The sequence below is a fragment of the Oncorhynchus nerka genome, linkage group LG26, assembly GCF_034236695.1.
Source record: "Oncorhynchus nerka isolate Pitt River linkage group LG26, Oner_Uvic_2.0, whole genome shotgun sequence".
Lineage (NCBI taxonomy): Eukaryota > Metazoa > Chordata > Actinopteri > Salmoniformes > Salmonidae > Oncorhynchus > Oncorhynchus nerka.
The window spans coordinates 10,268,328-10,292,663 of NC_088421.1; the positions used below are offsets into that span (position 1 = coordinate 10,268,328).

General features: G+C 47.0%; 3 protein-coding genes across 4 annotated transcripts in view; 1 reads left to right on the forward strand and 2 right to left on the reverse strand.

Annotated features, from left to right (window-relative positions):
• Positions 1 to 1,128: 1,128 nt before the first annotated feature.
• LOC115110247 (prohibitin 1) lies at positions 1,129 to 3,684 on the reverse strand. Its single transcript, XM_029635744.2, has 7 exons — positions 3,595 to 3,684; positions 2,995 to 3,089; positions 2,486 to 2,647; positions 2,243 to 2,385; positions 1,927 to 2,043; positions 1,626 to 1,721; positions 1,129 to 1,436 (listed from the first exon to the last, which is right to left on the reverse strand). The coding sequence occupies exons 2-7, from the start codon at positions 3,077 to 3,079 to the stop codon at positions 1,224 to 1,226; spliced, it is 816 nt and encodes a 271-aa protein (XP_029491604.1). The 5' UTR covers positions 3,080 to 3,089; positions 3,595 to 3,684; the 3' UTR covers positions 1,129 to 1,223.
• Positions 3,685 to 5,779: 2,095 nt separating this feature from the next.
• On the forward strand, positions 5,780 to 12,112 carry LOC115110248 (uncharacterized). Of its 2 annotated transcripts, none has more exons than XM_029635745.2 (6): positions 5,780 to 5,879; positions 6,571 to 6,754; positions 7,871 to 7,974; positions 8,070 to 10,853; positions 11,135 to 11,343; positions 11,632 to 12,112. In XM_029635745.2, exons 2-6 carry the CDS (start codon positions 6,571 to 6,573, stop codon positions 11,735 to 11,737), a joined length of 3,387 nt encoding a protein of 1,128 aa, XP_029491605.1. In that variant the 5' UTR covers positions 5,780 to 5,879; the 3' UTR covers positions 11,738 to 12,112. The 2 variants fall into 2 exon arrangements, with proteins under 2 accessions (XP_029491605.1, XP_029491606.1); XM_029635746.2 differs by having other exon boundaries at positions 5,802 to 5,884.
• A 165-nt stretch (positions 12,113 to 12,277) lies between these two features.
• Positions 12,278 to 24,336, reverse strand: part of LOC115110250 (synaptic vesicle membrane protein VAT-1 homolog) — a 49,333-nt gene continuing 37,274 nt past the window's right edge. The window contains exon 6 of the mRNA XM_029635747.2: positions 12,278 to 18,209. Coding sequence (XP_029491607.2) covers positions 17,916 to 18,209 — 294 coding nt within the window. The 3' untranslated portion in view covers positions 12,278 to 17,915. The remainder of the gene's footprint in view (positions 18,210 to 24,336) is intronic.

Here is a 24,336-nt window from a genome sequence, read left to right on the forward strand (position 1 = left end):
ATGCTTAGGGAGTCCTTTCAAACTATACACAGAATTTACTCAATAGCAGACAAAAGTTACATCTGGTCTAAGTTTCATATTTCTGCACACAAGTGCAGGTATTCACAATTGGATGCAAAACTCAGAATATATTTATAGGGCCCTCTTGTGGCTATAAATGAGAGAACCATAACTTGAACATCAACCGTGTCACATTTCAGAGATTTGGTACACACACAAAAAGAGCTGCTGTAGAAATAGGACAATTTTATTGTTGAGACATATTGAGTGGAATGCGGGGGCTTGCATATCCTCCCTCCAAAATAAGACACAGCGACAAACTTTAAAGAATCAGGGAAGGTTGCGACACTTGACCATCTTACAGGCACGTTTCATACCATTGGGCTAGGAGGGCCATGTCACTGAGGACCATGGAGGAGGTGGTGTGGACAGCGTGCTAGTAAACCAAAGAAGATTCTGTAGCGGATCCAATCAAGTAGAGGGGAGTGCAGCACTGGGACTCCATGGCAATCAAACTGGGAGGATTTTAGGAAAGCTAGCTGTGAGGACATTTGACAATAGACTAAGTCAAAGGGATGGGTAGTCAGAGTCATATTTAGAATATACGGCTCTGGGTAGATTAGTTCAGATCATTTGTACGATGTTTTTCCACTCATAACTTTAAATTACAAGGGTGCTTTGGATCCTACACTACTTTGGTGTATAGCAGCATCTTATTCACCCATGGAAGTTTGTGCTTGGCTAAGATCAATGTAAATCCAGTTGATTTGATAGCTTGTCCTCTCAGAGCAATAAATCCCCAGTATTGTGATTGCCATGGTGGTTATAATAGTGCTAAAATGTTCCATCCTTCATGACATTCCAAACAGCTCTTCTCCTAAATTAACACAATTACAACTTCTTCATATCACAGGACTGTCACTGCGCTGAATTTTCCAGACAAAGCCAAGGTAAATACAAAATCAGTGATGCAGTAAATTGACTTACTATATGTAGTTTACCATAGATCAATCCTAAGGCTCCCTCTTCCCCACACACTGCCCAGACTTCAGAACCTTATCATGGACCTTTCCACACTCCCAAGCCGCCATTATTTCACTAGTCCATAGTTAGTCGGAGTGGGAGGAGAGTGTGTGAAGGTGGACACCCGTTCCCTCACCCCCTCCATGGCTCATGCATTGGCTGGTCACAGGGAGGGGAGGTTAGGTCAGGGTGTGTGGGTCTCACTGGGGCAGCTGGAGGAGTGTGCCCTGGCCGGCAGGCAGGTAGGTGATGTTGCGGGAGCGGGACAGCTGGAAGGCGATGTCCTCGGCAGCCTCCAGCTTACGCAGCTCTACCAGTCCGTCTCCAGCCTCCTGCAGGGAGTTAGCAATGAGCAGGGCGGCCTGAGAGTCACCCTCCGCTGAGATGATGGCTGCCTGTTTCTGTTGCTCGGCCTGGGGAAAGTAGAGAAGAAACACGCTTGACTTCTATTCATCCTTTATAAAAAGGTGTGCAAGGTCAGAATCACTTGGTTGTTCAGGGTCACTTCTAGCTTCAAGTGTATTAAATGCATGTTCATCATTCTTATCACCTTAAAGAACAAATCTGTCAATGTCTCAAACAAACCCTTTCAGCCTTCTTACCTTCTCTACAACAAACCTGGCCCTCTCAGCCTCCTGCTGAGCCACCTGCTTCATCTCAACAGCCTCTGTGAACTCCTTACCGAACGTCAAGTGTGTCTGTTGAAGGAGGAACACGAGGTCTTCAATTAAAAACACAGAACATGTACAAGTAATGACCAGAACCACTGGGTAAAACACGGTTTGCTTCCTTACTCATTAGAGCAATATTTAACGTTAACAATATTTTCTGCACGCTCACAAGATATTATAAAATCATAGGAATGAGTTGTTTTGAGTATTATTCCTTTAAACAGCAGCTCACCAGTGAGACGTCATCCAAGATGAGGCCGAAGGTGTTGGCTCTTTCTGTCAGGTCGTCACTGACCTGCCGAGACACCAGCTCTCTCTGGGTGATGAGCTCACCGGCATCAAACCGGGCCTGTGAGGTGCACACAAACACACAGATGCAAATAAAATTTTAAAAAACAGGATAGCATAGACTTCACTGCAACCCAATGCCATTCAGACTTTTTTTTATGACAAGGCCTCAAGAGGTGGAAACACAAAAGTATGTTTTTACCCCCAAACCCCAGGGTAAAACCTTATAAATGGAAATGCGGCATTAGTCTAACACTCACCACCACGGACTTGAGGACCTCTGTGGTGATGGACGGCAGTACCCTCTCGTCATAGTCCTCTCCGATGCTGGTGAAGATGCGTGGGAGCTGGCTAGTCACTGGCCGGAAGAGGATGCGCAGTGTGATGTTTACATTCTGCAGATCTGTGTGTGTGGGAGAGGGGGGGGTAAAAGCTTTTAGTATGTCAGAGAAAGACTAAGTGTGAAGGCTAATATGCCGGTCCTCGTGACTCATGTTAGTTACCTTTGCTGCCTGTAATGACAGGCACGTTGCGTGGACGAGAACGACAGTCAAAGATGATAGGCTTCTGTACCCAGGGAATGAGGAAGTGGGTTCCCTCGCCAACTACGGCGTCTTGCACTCCCCGGAACCTGTCAAATATAACTGCCCGATGACCTGCGTCAACTGAAACATTAAGAAATATTAGGCCAATTCAGGTTGGTAGTGTTATGGAATTCACAACATTAAGTCTTGTGTCATTCCTAATTTCTATTATTGCGGCAGGTGGCCTAGTGGTTTCTGCGTTGGACTAGTAACCAGAAGGTTGCAAGATCAAATCCCCGCACAGACAAGGTAAAAATCTGTCCTTATGCCACTGAACAAGGCAGTTATAAACAAATTCTTATTTTCATTTAATAGGAATGTGGGTTAACTGACTTGCCTAGTTAAATAAAGGTTCAAATAAAATCAAAACCCAGGTGTTTCCATGATATCAAGATCAACTGATCCATTTACAGAGCTCAATTTCTCACCATTGAAGAGGGCGGAGTTCACAACACCTCCACCAACGGCGAGGGCCAGCCCCAACTTCCCGATGGATTCAAATAGTTTCGCCATGTCTGCGGCCCTGAAAGAAAATCTATTTAAGATTATAGTTCTTAATCATATTACTGAGTATGTGGTGGTATAATATATCTGCATGTAGGGAAGTAACCACTTAAGCTATCCAGAGCTCGGAGTTATACCATTCTGACGTGTGGCCTTGGTCTGTCAATGATGCCAACGCTACATTAGCTAGCCAAGCAAGCAGACTTCGCAACAAAAACGACTAAGACTATTTAACTAGCTATGTGAATTGAAACATGACACGCAATGTCACACCTGTACCTGTCATGCCAAACGAAAGTATTTGTTACCCTGATCTAGAGCTATCATGACAATCTGTAGCTACATGCTCACGCAGCGACATGAACTTGCAAATCGCTCGCTCGTGTCATTGTTACTCAATGCGTACCTTCCCGGTTTACGGAATAATTACACATAACTAGTCACACAGCAATATCTGACTATTAGGGAGCTTTGTTAATTATATATTGATACATGTATATAGTCAGAACTACATTACCACTCACCTACTGTTTTGTCAGTTCTGTCTATGACCTCCAACAGAGCCAACGTTAGAACGCATGAATTATTTTTCTACAAAGCATGCGCGTCAACTTGTAACAAACTCCTCTCTGATTGGATAAGTAGTGTTCCGGGACTTGTTTATCGATTCAATTCATTGGCTAGTGAGAATGTCGCTAAGTATTCTGGTTGCTGAAGTTCACCAACTATGATAATAGCAATATTACGATTTAATTAAGCAATAAGGCACAAGGGGGTGTGGTATATGGCCAATATACCACGGCTATTGGATGTTCTTAAACACGACCCAACGCGTAGTGCCTGAATACAGTCCTTAGCCGTGTTATATTGGCCATATACCACATCCCCCGAGGTGCCTTATTGCTATTATAAACTGGTTACCAACGTAATTAGAGCAGTAAAAATACATGTTTTGTCATACTCGTGGTATACTGTCAGCCAATCAGCATTCAGGGCTCGAACCACACAGTTTATAATGATAATTATATATTTCTGTCATTTGAACAGGGTTGAATCATAGAGTTTCTAACCCCGGAGGGGCCACATCACAAGATTTACGGAAGACTTGCGAAACAGACTATGCAGACCGGGCCAAGGTTTGAGAAGTCAATGAGAGAAGTGAAAAAATATTCGTTAGTTGTTAATTTTCTCAAAATGTAAAGGCACAACCTATATTGGAGTCAATGTCTTAAGTAGTTGAACATGTTATTACTCCAACCTCGTGAAACTGACAAACTAACACGTTTTAATGTTATGTCGAAGGAATGCCTTTGATTTGACGGTCTGCACAAGCGCATCTCAGCGGGAGACAACCCGTTAGACCCGATGATGTGCTTCTGCGCATGTGTTAGGTAGCCATTGTCGCCATGACATCACCTACAAGTGTCATCGGGGATTTCAATTGGAGAAGCAGTTTCAGCCTATCGTCATGTCTTTGGTAGAATTAATAATCTCTTTGGCGAGAATAATGTCTTTGCAGATGTTTGACTGTTTCTTCTTAATTTTTCAAATTTTGGAGAGATTAGTGAGACATATTGTGAAAATAAAGTTGAACTTAATGTTGAACTTACTTCAGTGACACACACACACACACACACACACACACACAAGATTTGGCATGAGTCCCCAGATCCTCAAAAAGTTCTACAGCTGCACCACTGAGAGCATCCTGACCGGTTGTATCACCGCCTCTGACCATAAGGAGCTACAGAGGGTAGTGCGTACAGCCCGGTACAACACTGGGGCCAAGCTTCCTGACATCCAGGACCTATATACTAGGCGGTGTCAGAGGAAGGCCCAAAAAATGGTCATTACTTTAGTCACCCTAGTCATAGACTGTTCTTTCTGCTACCGCATGACAAGCGGTACCGGAGCAGCAAGTCTAGGACCAAAAGGCTCCTTAACAGCTTTTACCCCCTAATTGCTGAACAATTAATAAAATGGCCACCCGGACTATTTACACTGACCCCCCTTGTTTTTACACTGCTGCTACTCACTGTTTATTATCTACGCATAGCCATTTTACAAATTACCTCGACTAATCTGCACCCCCCTCACACACACACACACACACACACACATTGACACCCTGCATATAGCCTCGTTATTGTTATGTAATTTTCTGGTGTTACTTTTTTTAAAACTTTAGTTTATATAGTAAATAGTAAACTATCTCTTGAACTGCATTATTGGTTAGGGGCTGGTAAGTACGCATTTCACGGTAAGGTCTACACCCGTATTCGGCGCATGTGACAAATACAATTTGATTTGTACAACTAACCTTGTGGGGACACACAATTCAGTCCCATTCACAATTCTAACCCTAACCCTGTAACCTTACCCTTTTAATTTTTAATTTGACCTTTATTTAACTAGGCAAGTCAGTTAAGAACAAATGCGTATTTACCATAACGGCTTACCCCCGGCCAAACCTTCCCCTAACCTTAAACCGAAAACCTCACCTTTAACCCTAGCTCCTTACACACACACACACACACACACGCACAATTTGTTGAAAGACAAATGTATTTCATTTTTGGCCAATTCTAATCTAGGTCTTCAGTTGACCAATGCACTGATTCATTTTTGGACCTGTGAACCTGGCCTTGTGTTCGCCCCCTGGCGTTTGAAATGAAGAACAACAACAATCTTAACCCTCCAGTTCCTACTTCATTTAGTTTCACTTTCCATCCATGTTTTGAACAACATGTAAGTGAAGTACGTCCACGTCTTTGGTGCGAGACGAGAGATATGAGAGGCTTCTAAAAAGGTACGGTAAGGATATTTGCGTTGATATCATTGTGAAAAAAGGCAATGCCTTGAAGAGCTCTACTTTGGAGGTTCTTTTAGATTGTGTCTTTGGATTTGTGCACTTCCTTGAAGTTTCATTTTCTCAGTCTCGTCGTCCGCACACTTACCCATCCCTTTGATTTTCACAGATGTTGTGACCTGATGGTCAAAGTGATCGTCTCTTTTATAGAGCGGGAAGGGAATGGATAACTATGCGCACTCATCTAGCGTTTATTTCTGAAACAGTGGATGAAAGTGATTTGACGCATACTGTGCCTACTACTGGTCGATTGCTCTTTGTGGACTCCATTTGAACCTCGAGCAGTCAGTGCGTATGTCATGTGAACAGTTCGCACATCTCTCTTCACAGTATACTATCAACATCAACCGTACCTCAAGCCGTTTCCATAGCATTGACTAACGTTGACACAGCAGTTTAATAAAACGACGTTTATGTTGGTGAAGTTTCCTGGCAACGCCCAGCAGAGGGTGTAATTTGATCAAATATCCAGATACCCCCCCACAAAAAAAATATGATGTTGGCCTATTACGTGTCAATGACAAATGTATTGACAATTTACGATCCGTGGTTATTGTTGAAGGGGGACATGGCTTGGTATACCCACCTATATATTCCTCCTGTATGTCAGTAACCCAGTTTTGCCCAGCAGATGGCGGAGCAGTGCAGGACAGTAAGGGTGAGTGGCCTGCCCACTGATATAAAGGAGGACCGGCTGACAGACAAGCTATACATCTACTTCCTGAGGGCCAGGAATGGAGGAGGGGAAATAGCACATGTCACCATTGTCAAGGCAACACCCGGCTCTGCCCTCATCACCTTTGAGGACATTGGAGGTCAGTAGATGTGTGTGTGTGTATATATAATGTGTCTGAGGCCCCTGGGAGGGGAGGGCTGGTGGGGTGTGTAGGGGATGGAATGTGAATGAGAAGAGATCAGGAGACTGGAGACGTGATGGTGGTAAATGGACTATTTCACCATAACGTAGAGGCATAAAGTAACTACCGTACATCGTTGCCACTGCGAAGTTCCTTCTCAGTAGATTTCCATCTGGCTCGTTGACCATAGCCACTCTTTTTAAACGTCATTTTGCATCCATTTGCAAATTAACGGTGAAATGCAAAGTATTATGCTTCGTGTCCTGCCACCATCGATTAACTGTGGACTCGGGGGTTGGCATACATTAACTGTGGGCTCGGGGGTTGGCATACATTAACTGTGGGCTCGGGGGTTGGCATACATTAACTGTGGGCTCGGGGTTGGCATACATTAACTGTGGGCTCGGGATTGGCATACATTAACTGTGGGCTCGGGGTTGGCATACATTAACTGTGGACTCGGAGGTTGGCATACATTAACTGTGGGCTCGGGGGTTGGCATACATTAACTGTGGGCTCAGGGGTTGGCATACATTAACTGTGGGCTCGGGGGTTGGCATACATTAACTGTGGGCTCGGGGGTTGGCATACATTAACTGTGGGCTCGGGGTTGGCATACATTAACTGTGGGCTCGGGGATTGGCATACATTAACTGTGGGCTCGGGGGTTGGCATACATTAACTGTGGACTCGGAGGTTGGCATACATTAACTGTGGGCTCGGGGGTTGGCATACATTAACTGTGGGCTCAGGGGTTGGCATACATTAACTGTGGGCTCGGGGGTTGGCATACATTAACTGTGGGCTCGGGGGTTGGCATACATTAACTGTGGGCTCAGGGGTTGGCATACATTAACTGTGGGCTCGGGGTTGGCATACATTAACTGTGGGCTCGGGGTTGGCATACATTAACTGTGGGCTCGGGGTTGGCATACATTAACTGTGGGCTCGGGGGGGCATTAACTGTGGGCTCGGGGGTTGGCATACATTTCAAGGAGAGGCCAGGGGCAGGAGTGCTTAGTAAGGGTGTTTCTCTGACTGAGATTGATTGGGGTCTCTGGTGACCCCGCACAGTGGCAAGGAGCGTGCTTCAACATGGCCGACACATTCTGATGGTGGACGGGAAGAAGTATGAACTCACCTTGAGTGAACCTCACAAAGACCTGAACCCAAATAAGGTACGTTGTTGACACAATATTGGGAGAAAGTGACACATTTTGATTAGACTTACATGCTCTCCCTCTTTCTCCTCCTCTCTCTCTCTCCCGTTCAGGTCATCTTGAGCATGTCTGTTACTTTGGACTACAGCCAGCTACCTGGAGGAAAGGCAGCATTGACCAGCCTTGACAGGAGTCATGATCTCCAGATCCGCTATAACAACCCAGAGCAGCTCTGCACCTTGCAGGGCCTCTACTCCCAGGTCCAGGCTGCACTGGCCCAAATACTGGGGCTCCCTGGGGTCCTGGACTCCACAGATACACCCCCAGCTGGGGCCAATGGTGTTCTGGGAGTCCTTACTAGAGGCACTAGGGGCCAAGTGAAAATGACTCATACCCAGGAGGCAGCAGACCATCACAGGAGAGGTGATGAGCAAAGTGATCGAGGCTCAGGCCCACTTAGGGACTTTACGTCTGGAGGTCAGGACTGGGAGGGGGAGGGGACAGCCCAGGCAGAGAGGGGTGCTGTGAGTCTATCTGAGGAAACCCCCATGGTGGAAGAGGACCTCTCCCTGATCATGGATGCAGACTTGTTCCACTACCTGCAGTGGCACTGTGGAGGGGAGTACCAGGAGATCCTCAGCCAGCATGGGGTAGAGGTGGTGGACGTGACCGCTGAGGGTCTGACCACCCTGTTCCTACAGAGAGTACCCGGGGTGGGGGACATTGGGCAGGAGAGTCTGAGAGGGGCTCGTGCGGACCTGAGCCGGCTCTACCAGGAGAACGAGTCCAGGCTCCGGCGAGCCCAGCTGCCCAAGAGTGTCCTCTCTCCCAGCATAGGCCTGTCCAGGGCCATGGAGGGCCTGCGGGTCAGGCTGCCCAAGCTGCTGCTCAGTGAGGATGACAGGAACATCTACATAGTTGGCAACAGCAGCGACGTGTCCGAAGCCAAACAGTTCCTCCTCCTGGGGGAGAAAGAGGAGGCGGTGGAGGATGTAGCCAGCTTGTTACCATCTCCCTCATCCACATCTGGTTCCTCCAAGCCAGGGGAAGAGGAGAGACTCACACCCACTCTCTCCTCCACAGCAGGAACACACCTGGACGCCAGGGTAGATAAGCTGCTGAAGCAATATGAGACAGAGAGGAGGACGGAGGGGGCCCGAGGGTATAAGTTTGCCCCCCGCTTCAAGGCATTAGGGCCGGCTGGGCTAGGGACCAGACCTAGGGACACAGTGATGGTAGGGGACACATCTCCAAGTGTACGACCAGGTTTTGGACCCATGTTAGGCCATGACCTGTTTGGCTCAGACAGAGCAGGGTCAGGTGTTGGGGGACTCTACAGGCAAGGTACACAGGGTAGTGGAGAGGATATCCTGTTCAAGAGAGGTGACCCCCTGTTCACCCCTTCCTCTATGGAGAATGGACTCTTCCTGAGCTCATCACCAACAGACCTTGTGCAGCAGGGTGAGACAGCCCCATTCACCTCAACTCTGAACACCTTGTCAGGGGACACCACCATCTCAACCTCCGGGTCAGAGTCCACCCTAAAGCGGGCCAGTAGTTTCTCTGGGCGGGCCAGGTCCAAGGTCCAGGACCCAGGACAGAGTGAAGCTGAGAAAGCCACAACCAGAGCCAGGTGGTCCAATAGCTTGGACAGGAGAAATTCCTACAGTGCAGAGCTAACCGTCTCCATGGTGATATGGAATTACATGAAGGAGGCCTACGCCACCCGTATACAGGACATGACCTCTGACCTGCAGATGAGGGAGAGCCAATCAGACAAAAGCAGTGACATCACTGTCATCCTTAGGGGGGCGGAGTCATCTGTGCTGCACACCTGTCAGTTGGAGATGCAGAGGCTGGTTGCCATGGTGAAGACAGACTTCTGTTTGCAGGAGTTGCGTCTGGCTGAGTTAGGCGTGTCTGACCCAGCAGATGAGACTTTAGAGGTGTGCTGTGCTGAGGTGAGGCAACGGTTCAAGAAGGTCTCCATCCAGACAATGAGAGATAGTGTGTTTCTGATCGGCCCCAAGCAGCTGTGCTCCCAAGTGGGTGCAGCACTGAGGGAGGTGTTCCCTGGGGAGACTGGCCAGAGGGGGGGACAAGAGGACTTCTCTGTCCCATCTACCTCCACTTTCAATCAGTTCAGTCCATTTCAGGTGAATGGGGTCCAGAACTCCACACAATTTCAGACCAATAGCCCTCAGTGGATGTCTGAGACTCAGCGAGGGGGAGAGGAGGGGCCTGGTGCCAACAGGAAGAAGAATGACGTCCAAAGGAGTGATTCTTCCAAGAGGATGAGGAACAGCGAATCAGAACACAAGAACACAGTTGTCAGCCAATCACCAGCGAGGAAAGACCCTGTCATAAAGGAGAAAGTGGAGAGGGGAGGGACCATGGAGGCAGACGGGAGCAAGACTGACACATTTCTCAGCCATTCAGCGATAGGCAACGGAGGAAGGCCCGGAGCAGTGAATGGTGGCGGTACCAATCAAGACATGGTCGCGCCCCCAAAAGAAAGCAACGTGAGATCCGGAGTGACCCAGAAGGACAACAACAGACAGTTTAGTGGAGCAGAGAACCAGGAGAGGCCCGGGTCAGGAGGAGCGCTGACACGTCACGGCCTGGGAAGGTCTAGTCTGTCTGGGGCACGGACACAGATCTGTGTGTGTGGGGAGAGTGGGGCGTCAGTGACGAGGACAGGGTGTGGGATGACCCTGTGCCCACAGTGCCTTCTCAAAGCCCACGTCCAATGCAGGGTTTGCCCCAAGGCTGAGGTGGCAGTTCCACAGGGCGTCCAGGGTAACATGAGCTACTCTGAGATGCCCTTCAGCCTGCCAGGCCATGGCAGAGACGCCGTCGTTAAGATCACCTACTGCATCCCAGATGGCATTCAGGGGGTAAGGGCAAGACTTCTCTAACAGGCTATCTGATGGGCCAATTACTGTTGACATTCTAAATGTGTCATGTCATTCATGTGTTATTTTTTTCAACTGTCCAAATGCACTCTTGGTATTATTAAATCAGCTTATATTCAAATGTTCAGTTTAAGTATCCCTTGTCAGTAATGTCTTGCTTTGCATTTCTAAGTTCTGTCATGTTTAACTCCTAACACTGTCTGTTGGCTATTGCAATCTGGAACACACCCCATTATCTGCCACCTGTCCCTCTCTTGTTGTAGGAGGGCCACCCCTCGCCTGGCTCTGCGTTTCGGGGGGGAGTATTTGAGGCCTACCTTCCCCTATGTGAGAGGACCAGAAAACTCCTACCACGGCTGGAGAAAGCCTTCAGGCTAGGCCTCACCTTCACTGTGACGGGCAGGGAGCCAGGGGCCGGGGTCAGCTGGGACAGCATCCCCCACAAGACCAGCCTGCAGGGGGGCAAGTCTGGGTGAGTACTGGAGTCACAGTACCCATTAGTGGCTCTCGACTGAAATAGCAACAGTAAAGAGCAGAAAGTCGGGGGTCAATGTTATGTGCTGGCTGTTTTATTACCTAGGTTGTGTCCCAAATGCCACCCTATTCCCTTTATATTGCACTACTTTTGGGAATATGGTGCCATTAAGGATGTAACCTATGTAAGAAAAGCCCTATAGAGCTCTGGTTAAAAGCAGTGCACTATGTAGGATTAGGTTGCCATTTGAGATAACCACCATAATGTAATTTTGTGTCCACACAGGAATGGTTATCCAGACTCCACCTATCTGAGTCGCCTGTCTGAAGTACTGAGGGCTCATGGGATTGAGGAGGCCCCTGCCAAGTCTCAAGTCACAAACAAAACCTGACAAGGATAGTCTTTTCTGTGTTTTTATGAAGGTGTTTGTGTCTATCCGATGTTAAATCTGTACGCTAATGTCTTTTGCACTGTGGCCCTAGACTCCCTAGAAATCTTGGAACGCTTGTGTGAGTCCGTATAGTAATAAGCCAATGAGATAAGTTATTTTGGTTCTTAAGAGTTTTATAGTTGTGCTGTTGTTCATGCTTCAATCAGGACCAATATCATTTCCACAGGTATTTTACGGATGATAGTGACAGGATATACTGAAAAGTGTTTTATTTTAATTGGACCAATACTAGTCCTGGCAGCTGTTGTTTATTTGATCTGTCCTGTGTTTTGAATCCCTAGGGACTTGACAGTAAACATTCCCGTCTTTATCTTACCGCGACCGCGTACCCGTGCATACCTTTTCTGTACTCCCACAGCATTCACATTCGTTATGTAAACGCACTCAAAACATGAGCCACAACATATCAAGTAATTGCAGTTCAATATGGTTTCCTCACAGTAAAATCCTAATAACACAAACAAAGCCACAGCTCCGGGGTCAATTGTTTTTTTTGTTTTTTTTTCGTTATGCTTTTTTATTAGTCCTGGAAAACATGTAAGGCATATGGTAACATTACACATTGAAGCGTTACAAGCTCTAGAGCCCATGCTGTGGACAGCATGGCACCCACGTACGCAGTAAACCCAGACAAGCACAGAAGCAGCATCAATTCAAAGGGTTTAAAAAAAACAAAGCGGAGACAACTTAGTAGACGAGTGGAAAACAACACTGTGGAGAGAAGGAATGACAAAATCAACGTGTAGGTCGAATAGCTGTCTCACAGTAAACCATGTGTGGAATCTGAGCTGTCTGGACGGGAAAGTGACAATGGACCTGTTTTACCTGAAACTTTCCCGTAGATGGGTTCATGTGCATCTTGTTATGAGGCTGACTTGACAGTGCCAGATGAGGGAAGAGGAGGGAGAATGGGAGTGGGTATGGGTGCAGTGAGGAGAGGCGAGGGGGGCAGGAGCGGGTATAGGTGCAGTGATTTGGCTGCTGTTGGCACCATGATGATGGGGGTGGAAAGGGAAAGGGACTCCCTCTGCACAGAGACACTACTGAACAATACAGTGGAAGGAATAGTGAACTATACACACATGCCTTTTTTTCCGGGTCACCTACACACAGATCCTAGTGTACTATACACATCGTAACAAGCCTAGCCAAATGCACCAGACACTCACAGCATTTCTATAGAGTCGTGGAATGTGTTGGTAGTTGGCACATGGCAACAGTTTTTAGTGATTGCTAATGAAGAGCCAGAGACAGCCAGAAGCGGTTGGGTTGTTTTCTTTTAGGGAAGGGGGGGCTGTACGCCTCTGGATGTGGTAATAATCTCCAGACTGGGATTATCTTTCTAACTAGGAATACACTCCACCCAGCACTGCGATTGACATGAGACTGGAAAGGAGAACGATATAGTGTGTGGGTATGAAAGAGAAAAACAAAGACAGACAAATGTACTCAAAGGCAGTCATTTCTGATCAAGAGTACAGGAGGCTGTTTGGAATGACCTGTGAGAAACCATGTGAAACAGTGATATTACTGCTGCCAATCAAATCAAACCCTTTTTTTTACTCCCAAGAAACAATCAGCACGTTATCTAGAACAATATAGCTGGGCGCTGTGATGTTTTCCAATGCATGAAATGCCTTAGTTTCTCGAAGGATCATCTCTGGTTTTAGAGCTCTTGCATAAGAATGTGTGTCTGGCTGGAAAAGCAATTCAAGCTGACATACAACGTAGATTCACCAAACTGGAAAAGCAATCGGGCGCTAGGGGTTGGGAGGAGTGGGTTAGGGCTCAGGCACAGCCAACATCAGATTCATCCTCTCCTCTCTGACTCCCAGTTACACCCCACGCCCTAGCCACTCACTACACCCTCCCACCCACCCGTGTGCTGCAGCTGAGTTCATCTAAGAGACCTTTTGGTTCTATCAAACAGGAAGAAAAACATTGAATCAAATGACATATAATCTCTGCACCACATGCCATTGGATGCATGCAATTGAATTCCAGATGTTAATGTGATGTGTGTGTATGGTATGATGAGTGTGTATGGAGAGGGGAGAGGGCGGGGCTTTGGCTAACTGATAATTGACTAGAACCAAAGAGCTCTCGAGGTGCAATAGAGGATAATGGAATGTCTGAGACCAACAGGCTGTATGTGAACTGGGATCGGCTTTCGGGCAGATATGTTGCATCTGGGACAGACCTAGAGCTGGGTTTCTATCTGTGCAGCTGTGCCATATGGCCTCGCTATGACATCCCCTACACATCTGCTAACTCACTCTCTCTCATCCCATACAAACCATTTGGAAGAGAAACAGGAAACCGGAGTATGGTGGTGTTCACAAAGCTAAACTAGAGAGAGGTGGATGAAAGAAATGCTCCATGATTCAATGATTCGCCTGGTCATGTATATTTTTGAAAGAATCAGTTTTAAAAAAATATTTTTATTTTTTGGGGTTGCAATTCTAAGAAGATTTGAGTTTGTTTGCTTTGCTGTGCAGCCTAATCGTCCATGCACCTTGTCCATTCACTGTTATGGAGATTATATGGTCTGAATGTAAACGCATAGGCCTGTCGACTGATGTGGGATCAGTTTGTTGTAGTAGATGTCTGAGGCCTGATAATACTCTTAACACATTTCACTGATCTGAGACTAGCACAATGAGGAATTTGGATATGGAGGGAAGTGCCTCTCAACGAGATAGTGTGTCTGTGTGTGTGTGTGTGTGTGTTAGGATTGAGGCATGAGAGCAAGACCCCAACCAATCAGAAACAACTAGAACCTTTTGTAAACTGTAGCAAAACTCTATCAGCACCCATAAGCATTTGGGACAGAAATCATACACAGATTGTTTTTGTTTTTCTACAAGGTCATAGGAAAAGTACCCAGAAACATATTTTCTTCTTCTCCTTTTCATTGAATGCACCGTTGTAGTCAAGGCATTGACAGAGGAGTACATACAGTTTGGCACAAATGGTCAGGCCCAACAGAAAGGCTCATCACATTGAAAAGGAATGTAGTTAGGCAGGTCCCTGCGTAAAGAGTATGAACTTTGAACTTTAAACCCCTTGGAAAACAAAACAAAAAAAACATTAAGTCAAACAACAACAACAAAAATAACCTATTAAGTAAAACATCCTTTTACTGAAGCATTAGCTTCTCACATGGCATTCAGAAAACAAAAGCACCGGTCCACAGGTTCACAGAAGGAGCCCAGCAGATCAGAAAAGAACACTAACCAGAGCCTGACAGAACACAATCACTCCCCACACCGGCATGGCACTCACACTCCGTCCCAGGCCCACTGCTGTCCCCGCTACACCGGGTCGTCACTTTCACAGCCCTGGATGAATGAATGGTTTCATTTGAGCTGCCACCCAGGAGAAGCTGGCAGAAGCTAGAGGAGGAGATGAGTGTTTGTGTTTTGAGTGCATGCAAAAATGTCACTTCCACTGTGCTTCCAGTGAGTTTCAGCAGATACAGTATGGTCTCTTTGAGTGGGGAAGAAGCGGAGCGGAGTCAGAGCCAGTGGGACTGGAGTGGGACTGCCATGCCTGGAAGTGCATTAAGATCAGCAAGCAGAGTGCAAAATACCTATACCAACTGTCCTCTTAACATTGGCCTCGTCAGAGAAGGGGAGGAGAGAGAGATAGAGAGAGAAACAAAGGAGCTAGACAGCTGTGAAGCAGATAAAGAGTGCAAGGAAGGGGAGGTTGTAATGGGGTTGAGGAGGTGGGAGTCTTTTCTTAACCTGACAAACGACCTGAGGACACACACATCTTCACACACAACATGAGGGAGGTCACTCATGCTAACACAACAACTTCTTTACAAAGTCACTAGTCACCATCTGAGACTCTTCACAGACAGGCAGGCGGACAGACAAGTGTGTAAAGAGCATGGATTCTCACATATTTCCAAATGGGATAGTAGTGGTGTGTTTTTGAAGTCCGTACTGCAGGACTCCTGCACATAACAGGTTGAGCTTCCGCCCATGGTTTATTATAGACAATTAATCTCTGACGTAAGAATGAATATCAGATTAATTCAATATAATTTAGAGGAGGACGTAAACAAAACCCCGCTTTATTGATACAAAGGTGTCGCCTGTAATCAACTTCTGAAAACCAGTCTTGCTGTTCTAAATTATGTCCACAAGGGGCAGCAGTGCATTCATATGGGAGAGGCCAACTACTGATTGTGGCCCTAGGTGTGCCACCAGCACACAGACTATATGAGATTTGAATGTCCTCATAATATACCGATACAAATAGAAATATTTCCAGAGTATAGAAACCTGGATGTTAGCCTGATTTTACTGCTCTGTACTAAAGCTTTAATACTAAAGCCGAGGTTTCATTAGACAATTTACTGCTCACTCACACACTCACTCTCGATAGACCGAGAAATAGACCAGAGCGCCATCTCTGACGAGCCTGGTGCCTGTTGCTATGCCGACCACAGAGAGAGAGAGAGAGAGAGAGAGGTGTAGAGAAGGGAGAAGGGGGAGGGACGGGTGAGAATGCACAGCAGCAGGAGTTCTTCTACCCTTCTAAACTCCCCTGTTTCAGATCAGGGTGAACGACAGGCAAGCGGTCACTGTGAAAGGAGTGGAATGTCAGGGAGGAGTAGGGTCTGATATCAAGGAACTGGGTGGCATTCAACTCTATCTTACTCCGTTCACATGTCTTCGTGTCTCTACACAATACTGCCCCTTTGAACACATCGCCCTGTGTGTGTGTGTGTGTGTTTGTGCGCCTTGTTTGAAGAGAGACAATTTTCTCTCCTAATTGACACTGTGCACTGCTTGCCAACAGTTGGTTCATTAGAAACATCAGTGACTACAGAGCACCAAAACTAAGCCCTAATTTCTCCCTCCCTATTTAATATTGGACCAAATGGCTCATTAATTCTCTGTCTGGAGCTTCATCCTGTCACACGCTATTGTCTGGTCTCTAGTGCGTCACCTCTAGGATTATGGGATTTGTAGTGTGGGCTCAGCTGTGAGGGCGGAGCTGTGTGATACTAGAAGTACCCTGGCATTTAAGGGACGCGCCACTAACCTTTCTTCATATACTTAAATAAAGAGTGGGTTGTGGTGATTGACAGGGGAGTTCTGTAACCACTGGCTTTGGAGTCAAGCATCACACAGCCATGCAAACATCTCCAGGCGAGCTGACAGCCAATCACAGACAAGCAAACACTGACTGACTCATGCACAGTGACATAACAAAACACTGGACCGTATGTGAGATGGTGGGTGGGTGTGGTTCTGTCTGTCTGTCTGTCTGTCTGTCTGTCTGTCTGTCTGTCTGTCTGTCTGTCTGTCTGTCTGTCTGTCTGTCTGTCTGTGGGTTTATACAATAGGGAGAGGGGGAGGGGCAACTCAATAGAGGGAGAGGGGAGGAAGGAGAGGTGACAGGTGGAAGTCAGGGCAGGGCAATTTAGCATAGTGGGAGTCGACATGGAGAGGGACATGGAGGGAGGAGGGGCACTGTGTGAGTTGGAACGGGTCGAATTATCGTTGTCAAGGCAACGGTGATGCACCCCAGGCCTGGGAATTACACCCACACTGTCCCTCTGTGTGTCTCTCTCTCGGACTCTCTCTCTCTGGGGTCTCAACAGGCAACACCTTCAGACTGTTATGACATGAGTCAAAGGAGAGTTTATCGTAGTGGTCATTTTCCCATGGTGGCGAGGTGAGGGCGGGAGCTGTTCTGTGAGCCCGGCTATCATTAAGGTGCCTTGGGATGAGGGAGCGTGAGGGATTCAGAAATAAGGTGACCCTTGCTTGAGTGGGGGAGGAGAGAGAGGGGAAGAGGGGGAGGGGTGGGTAAAGGCCCAGGCCTGAGTATTCGCTGTCAGAGTGGACTGGGAAGGGGTCTGAGAGATGATGGTAGGGATGACAGAGTTGACTGCTGTTCAATGTGTCTATAAAGCCCACCCCCATCCCCCGCTGTCCCAACTCCAATCCACACACACACCACACCTCCCTTTCCCTCCCCCACCACATTTCCCCTGCCCTGTCACCCCCTCCCAAACCAAACCCCTGCTCCCAGGACAAGAGCTCCCCTATGGTCTGCCTGCCTGACTATCCATCCATCCATCAATCCCTCACTCTCACTTCTCCTCTTTCTTGGGCTCCTCCTTCTTCTCCTCTTTCTTCTCCTCGTTTTTCTCCTCGTTTTTCTCCTCCTTCTTCGGATCTTCCTTCTTCTTCTCTTCTTTCTTGTCCTCCTTCTTGGAGTCATCCTTCTTCTTGTCGTCTTTCTTCTTGTCCTCCTTCTTCTTGTCCTCCTTCTTCTCCTCTTTCTTAGGCTCCTCTTTCTTCTCCTCCTCTGGCATAGGCTCGGTGATGAGGATCACCTTGCCGATGTTGTTTCTCTCCTGCATTCTCCGCATGGCATCGCCGACCTGGATAGAGAAGCAGAGGCAGAGAGAGAGATATGAATGAATGATGGACAGTGGGAGAGGGGGAGGGAGAGTAGATACCCATCTACAATCATGTGTCCAGGACTGTTGGTTTGTCTTTCACACAAATATGCATACATAACCACATAACCCCCCCCCCCCCCCCCCCCCACACACACACACACTAAATTGCTCTCCAAACCCATAGAAGACGGTGATGCCAGGCACCGCAAGCATAATTTTCCCAGTCTATCACTCCTTAAACATAAACTACAAGGCATGTATCAGAACGTAGGAGAGTGAAGTTTGTACAAACTTTAGTGGGAGGATGTATTAATAGCTGAGAGAGAGGGAGAAAGATGGAGAGGGAGAGGTCGTGTAAACATGAGCCTGAGTCAGTGCTTGACGGACAGAAAGCAAGAGCAAAAGCTTTAGATGGAGAATCGTGTAGACCGAGAGAAAGAACGAAGAAAAACTGGTGTAATTATGAATCATTATTCTGTGTTTAAAAATTCTAATGCATTGCTAAATGCTACATTTATTTTCATTTGAAAGAACTTCATTTTAAAACTGTCTATGTCGTCCGCGTATGTTTAATTAAACCACAGGATAGATAACACGTAGGGGTCTCATTCAGAGCAATGTATTGATCATGTCACATTACCATCATTGACTGACTGGTTTCTAGGTGCCTGTCATAGTGTCACGTCAGAGGCCGGTCCCCAGGGTTGTGCCACAGCCAGGATTGATTGACCCATAGGCTTCTTCCTGTCCTGCCTACCTGTCAATCATAGTGACAAAGGGGCAGATCCTAGACAGGCCAGTCCCACCCTATACCGACCGCTTGGCTCTGCCTAATGTCTGTGTCTGTCTCTCCATCAGAGGAGGCTGGTGGGAGGAGCTATAGGAGGACGGGCTCTGTCTAATGGCTGGAATGGAATAAATGGAACATGGAGTGAAACATGGTTTCCATGTGTTTGACGTGTTTGATGCTGTTTCAGTTAATCCATTCCAGCCATTACAATGAGCCCACCCTCCTATAGCTCCTCCTATCAGCCTCCTCTGCCCTCCACCCCTCCCTTCTACCCCCACCCACTCCAGCCCTTGCAGGCAGGCAGACCACCTAACGACCAATGCCACGGCAACAGAGGGCCATCTCCTAGCAACCCAAAGCCTTGTCAAAGCTTGGCCCTGAGATACATACACACACACACACATACACACACAGGCATGGAAGAGGGGGAGTCATGTTGGAGTTAAGGATGGAGAGGAAGAGAGGGAGGGAGCAACTGGTGATATTCAGATGGACAGAATGCTTAAAGATGCAGTCCGGGATCTTAAGCACTTACAAATTTGTAACATATTGTACGAATTGGAATAAAAGTTGGCGCTGAAAAACATGGCTGACGTTTTACATTCTCCCAACCAATTGTGCTAATTTGTTATTTATTTTTGCATTTTGTGATGACGTGGATGCTACACTACAGGACTGTTTTGCTAGCACAGACTGGAATATGTTCCGGGAATCAGCCAATGGCATTGAGGAATACACCACCTCAGTCATCGACTTCATCAATAACTGCATCGATGATGTCGTCCCCACAGTGACTGTACGTACATATCCCAACCAGAAGCTATGGATTACAGGCAACATCCGCATCAAGCTAAAGGCTAGAGCTGCCGCCTTCAAGGAGCGGGAGACGAATCCGGACGCTTATAAGAAATCCCGCTATGCCCTCAGACGAACCATCAAACAAGCAAAGCGTCAATACAGGATTAAGATTGAATCCTACTACACTGGCTCTGACGCTCTACGGATGTGGCAAGGCTTGAAAACTATTATGGACTTCAAAGGGAAACCCAGACGCGAGCTGCCCAGTGATGCGAGCCTACCAGACGAGGCAAGCAACACTGAAGCATGCACGAGAGCACCAGCTGTTCTGGATGACTGTGTGATAACGCTCTCGGTAGCCGATATGAACAAAACCTATAAACAAGTCAACATTCCCTATGCAGCTGGGCCAGACGGATTATGAGGACGTGTACTCAAAGCATGCGCAGACCAACTGTCAAGTGTCTTCACTGACATTTTCAATCTCTCCCTGACCGAGTCTGTAATACCTACATGTTTCAAGCAGACCACATTTACATTTACAAGGTAACCTGCCAAAATGATTACCGCCCTGTGGCACTCATGTCGGTAGCCATAAAGTGCTTTGAAAGGCTGGTCATGGCTCACATCAACAGCATCCTCCCAGACACCCTAGACCCACTCCAATCTGCATACTGCCCCAACAGATCCACAGATGACGCAATCTGAATCGCACTCCACACTGCCCTTTCTCACCTTGACAAAAGGAACACCTATGTGAGAATGCTGTTCATTGACTACAGCTCAGCATTCAACACCATAGTGCCCACGAAGCTCATCACTAAGCTAAGGACTCTTGGACTACACCTCCCTCTGCAACTGGATCCTGGACTTCCTGATGGGCCGCCCCCAGGTGGTAAGAGTAGGCAACAACACATCTGCCACGCTGATCCTTAACACCGGGGCCCCTCAAGGGTGTGTACTTACTTAGTCCCCTCCTGTATTCCCTGTTCACCCACGACTGCGTGGCCAAACACCACTCCAACACCATCATTACGTTTGCTGAAGACACAACAGTGGTATGCCTGATCACCGACAACGATGAGACGACCTATAGGGAGGAGGTCAGATAACTGGCAGTGTGGTGCCAGGACAACAACCCCTCCCTCAATGTGAGCAAGACAAAGGAGCTTATCATGGACTACAGGAAAAGGCAGGCTGAACAGGCCCCCATTAACATTGACAGGGCTGTAGTGGAGCGGATCGAGAGTTTCATGTTCCTTGGTGTCCACATCACCAACAAACTATCATGGTCCAAACATACCAAGACAGTTGTGAAGAGGGCACGAAAAAACCTTTTCCCCCTCAGGAGACTGAAAAGATTTGGCATGGGTCCCCAGATCCTCAAAAGGTTATACAGCTGCACCATCGAGAGCATCCTGACCAGTTGCATCACCACCTGGTATGGCAACTGCTCGGCATCTGACAGTAAGGCGCTACAGAGGGTAGTGCGAACGGCCCAGTACATCACAGGGGCCAAGCTTCTTGCCATCCAGGACCTATATAATAGGCGGTTTCAGAGGAAAGCCCATAAAATTGTCAGAGACTCCAGTCACCGTAGACTGTTTTCTCTGCTATCGCACGGCAAGCGGTACCAGAGTGCCAAGTCTAGGACCAAAAGGCTCCTCAACAGCTTCTACCCCCAAGCCTAAGACTGCTGAACAATTCATAAAATCGCCACCGGACAATTTACATTGACCCCCACCCCTCCCTTTTGTACACTGCTGCTACTCAGTGTTTGTTTGTTACCTATGCATAGTCACTTTGCCCCCACCTACATGTACAGATTACCTCAACTAGCCTGTAACCCCTGCACACTGACTCGGTACCAGTGCCCCCTGTATGTAGCCTCGTTATTGTTATTCTTATCGTGTTACTTTTTATTTTAGTCTGCTTGGTAAATATTTTCTTCTTCTTGAACTGCACTGTTGGTTGAGGGCTTGTAATTAAGCATTTCACGGTAAAGTCTACACTTGAATTCGGCGCATGTGACAAATAAAGTTTGATTTGATTTGACACGAATTGCCCAAAAATGCTATATTTGTACAGTGAGGGAAAAAAGTATTTGATCCCCTGCTGATTTTGTATGTTTGCCCACTGATAAAGAAATGATCAGTCTATAATTTTAATGGTAGGTTTACAAAAAAATCCAGAAAAACGCATGTCAAAAATGTTATAAATTGATTTGCATTTTAATGAGGGAAATAAGTATTTGACCCCTCTGCAAAACATGACTTAGTACTTGGTGGCAAAACCCTTGTTGGCAATCACAGAGGTCAGACGTTTCTTGTAGTTGGCCACAAGGTTTGCACACATCTCAGGAGGGATTTTGTCCCACTCCTCTTTGCAGATCTTCTCCAAGGTTTGGAGGCTGATGTTTGGCAACTCAAACCTTTAGCTCCCTCCACAGATTTTCTATGAGATTAAGGACTGGAGACTGGCTAGGCCACTCCAGGACCTTAATGTGCTTCTTCTTGAGCCACTCCTTTCTTGCCTTGGCAGTGTGTTTTGGGTCATTGTCATGCTGGAATACCCATCCACGACCCATTTTCAATGCCCTGGCTGAGGGAAGGAGGTTCTCACCCAAGATTTGACGGAACATGGCCCCGTCCGTTTGATGCAGTGAAGTTGTCCTGTCCCCTTAGCAGAAAAGGACCCCCAAAGCATCATGTTTCCACCTCCATGTTTGATGGTGGGGATGGTATTCTTGGGGTCATAAGCAGCATTCCTCCTCCCCCAAACACGGTGAGTTGAGTTGATGCCAAAGAGCTCCATTTTGGTCTCATCTGACCACAACACTTTCACCCAGTTGTCCTCTGAATCATTCAGATGTTCATTGGCAAACTTCTGACGGGCATGTATATGTGCTTTCTTGAGCAGGGGGACCTTGCGGGTGCTGCAGGATTTCAGTCCTTCACGGCGTAGTGGGTTACCAATTGTTTTCTTGATGACTATGGTCCCAGCTGCCTTGAGATCATTGACAAGATTCTCCCGTGTAGTTCTGGGCTGATTCCTCACTGTTCTCATGATCATTGACACTCCACGAGGTGAGATCTTGCATGGAGCCCCAGGCCGAGGGAGATTGACAGTTCTTTTGTGTTTCTTCCATTTGCGAATAATCGCACCAACTGTTGTCACCTTCTCACCAAGCTGCTTGGCGATGGTCTTGTAGCCCATTCCAGCCTTGTGTAGGTCTACAATCTTGTCCCTGACATCCTTGGAGAGCTCTTTGGTCTTGGCCAGGGTGGAGAGTTTGGAATCTGATTGATTGATTGCTTCTGTGGACAGGTGTCTTTTATACAGGTAACAAACTGAGATTAGGAGCACTCCCTTTAAGAGTGTGCTCCTAATCTCAGCTCGTTACCTGTATAAAAGACACCTCGGAGCCAGACAATCTTTCTGATTGAGAGGGGGTCAAATACTTATTTCCCTCATTAAAATGCAAATCAATTTATAACATTTTACATGCGTTTTTTTTTTTCAGATTTTTTGTTTGTTGTTATTCTGTCTCTCACTGTTCAAATAAACCTACCATTAAAATTATAGACTGATCATTTCTTTGTCAGTGGGCAAATGTTCAAAATCAGCAGGGGATCAAATACTCCCCCCCCACTGTATATATATATATATATATATATATATATATTTTTTTTTTTCAGGATGTAACATACCATGTAAAATGGTAGTACACAATTGTGCACAATTTCCGGGGAACCATTTGTGTGAATGAAACCACAACGAGCCCAATCACTGAAGCAGCACTGCAATTGTTGTATCCAGCCTTCAATCACTCACTGCTCTGCTCTCTCTCTCTCTCTGAAAGTCTGCCTCTGCCGTCTAACTCTGAGTGTGCTCACAGTGAGTGGCTCCCTTCCTCCCTGCAGTGTATGCACTAATAATCACTAGAAGCACTGTCTGTCTGTCTGAGAATGGTAGACATCACAGCTAATACGCTCTACAGTACAAAGCCCTGACGGAGTTGCTCAAGATGAGGCACCAGGCTCTAATACATGCTGTGTTAACATGTTCAATGATTAATAGTGCAGACATGGAGCAGGACAGGATAGGTCCGAGAGGAGGGGGTTGATAGATGGAGTCAGGGGGTGGTGTCTGGGACCCCCGGGTCACATTAATCGATATACCGTCTTATTAATTCAAGTTTAAGAGCTGTTTTATGCTGATGATATGTAATAGAATTCACACCGAGAGGAATTGTAACAGCTATTGCGACATGCCACTTCCTTTTACAATAATTTTTCCTTGAACTCTATTCACCTCATTTCTCTATCCTTCTCTCATCTACCCTCTTCCATCCTCTACTCCTTCATCCCATTCTGTCTCTCGTTGTCATACACAGGGCCCCTCCCTAAAACAGAAGCACTGGCAGACCAACGGGGGTTACCATGACAACAGGAGAGAAAAGGAGAAAAAGATACACAGAGAGAAAGGGAGGGTGTGAGGCGGAGAAAGAGAGTGAAC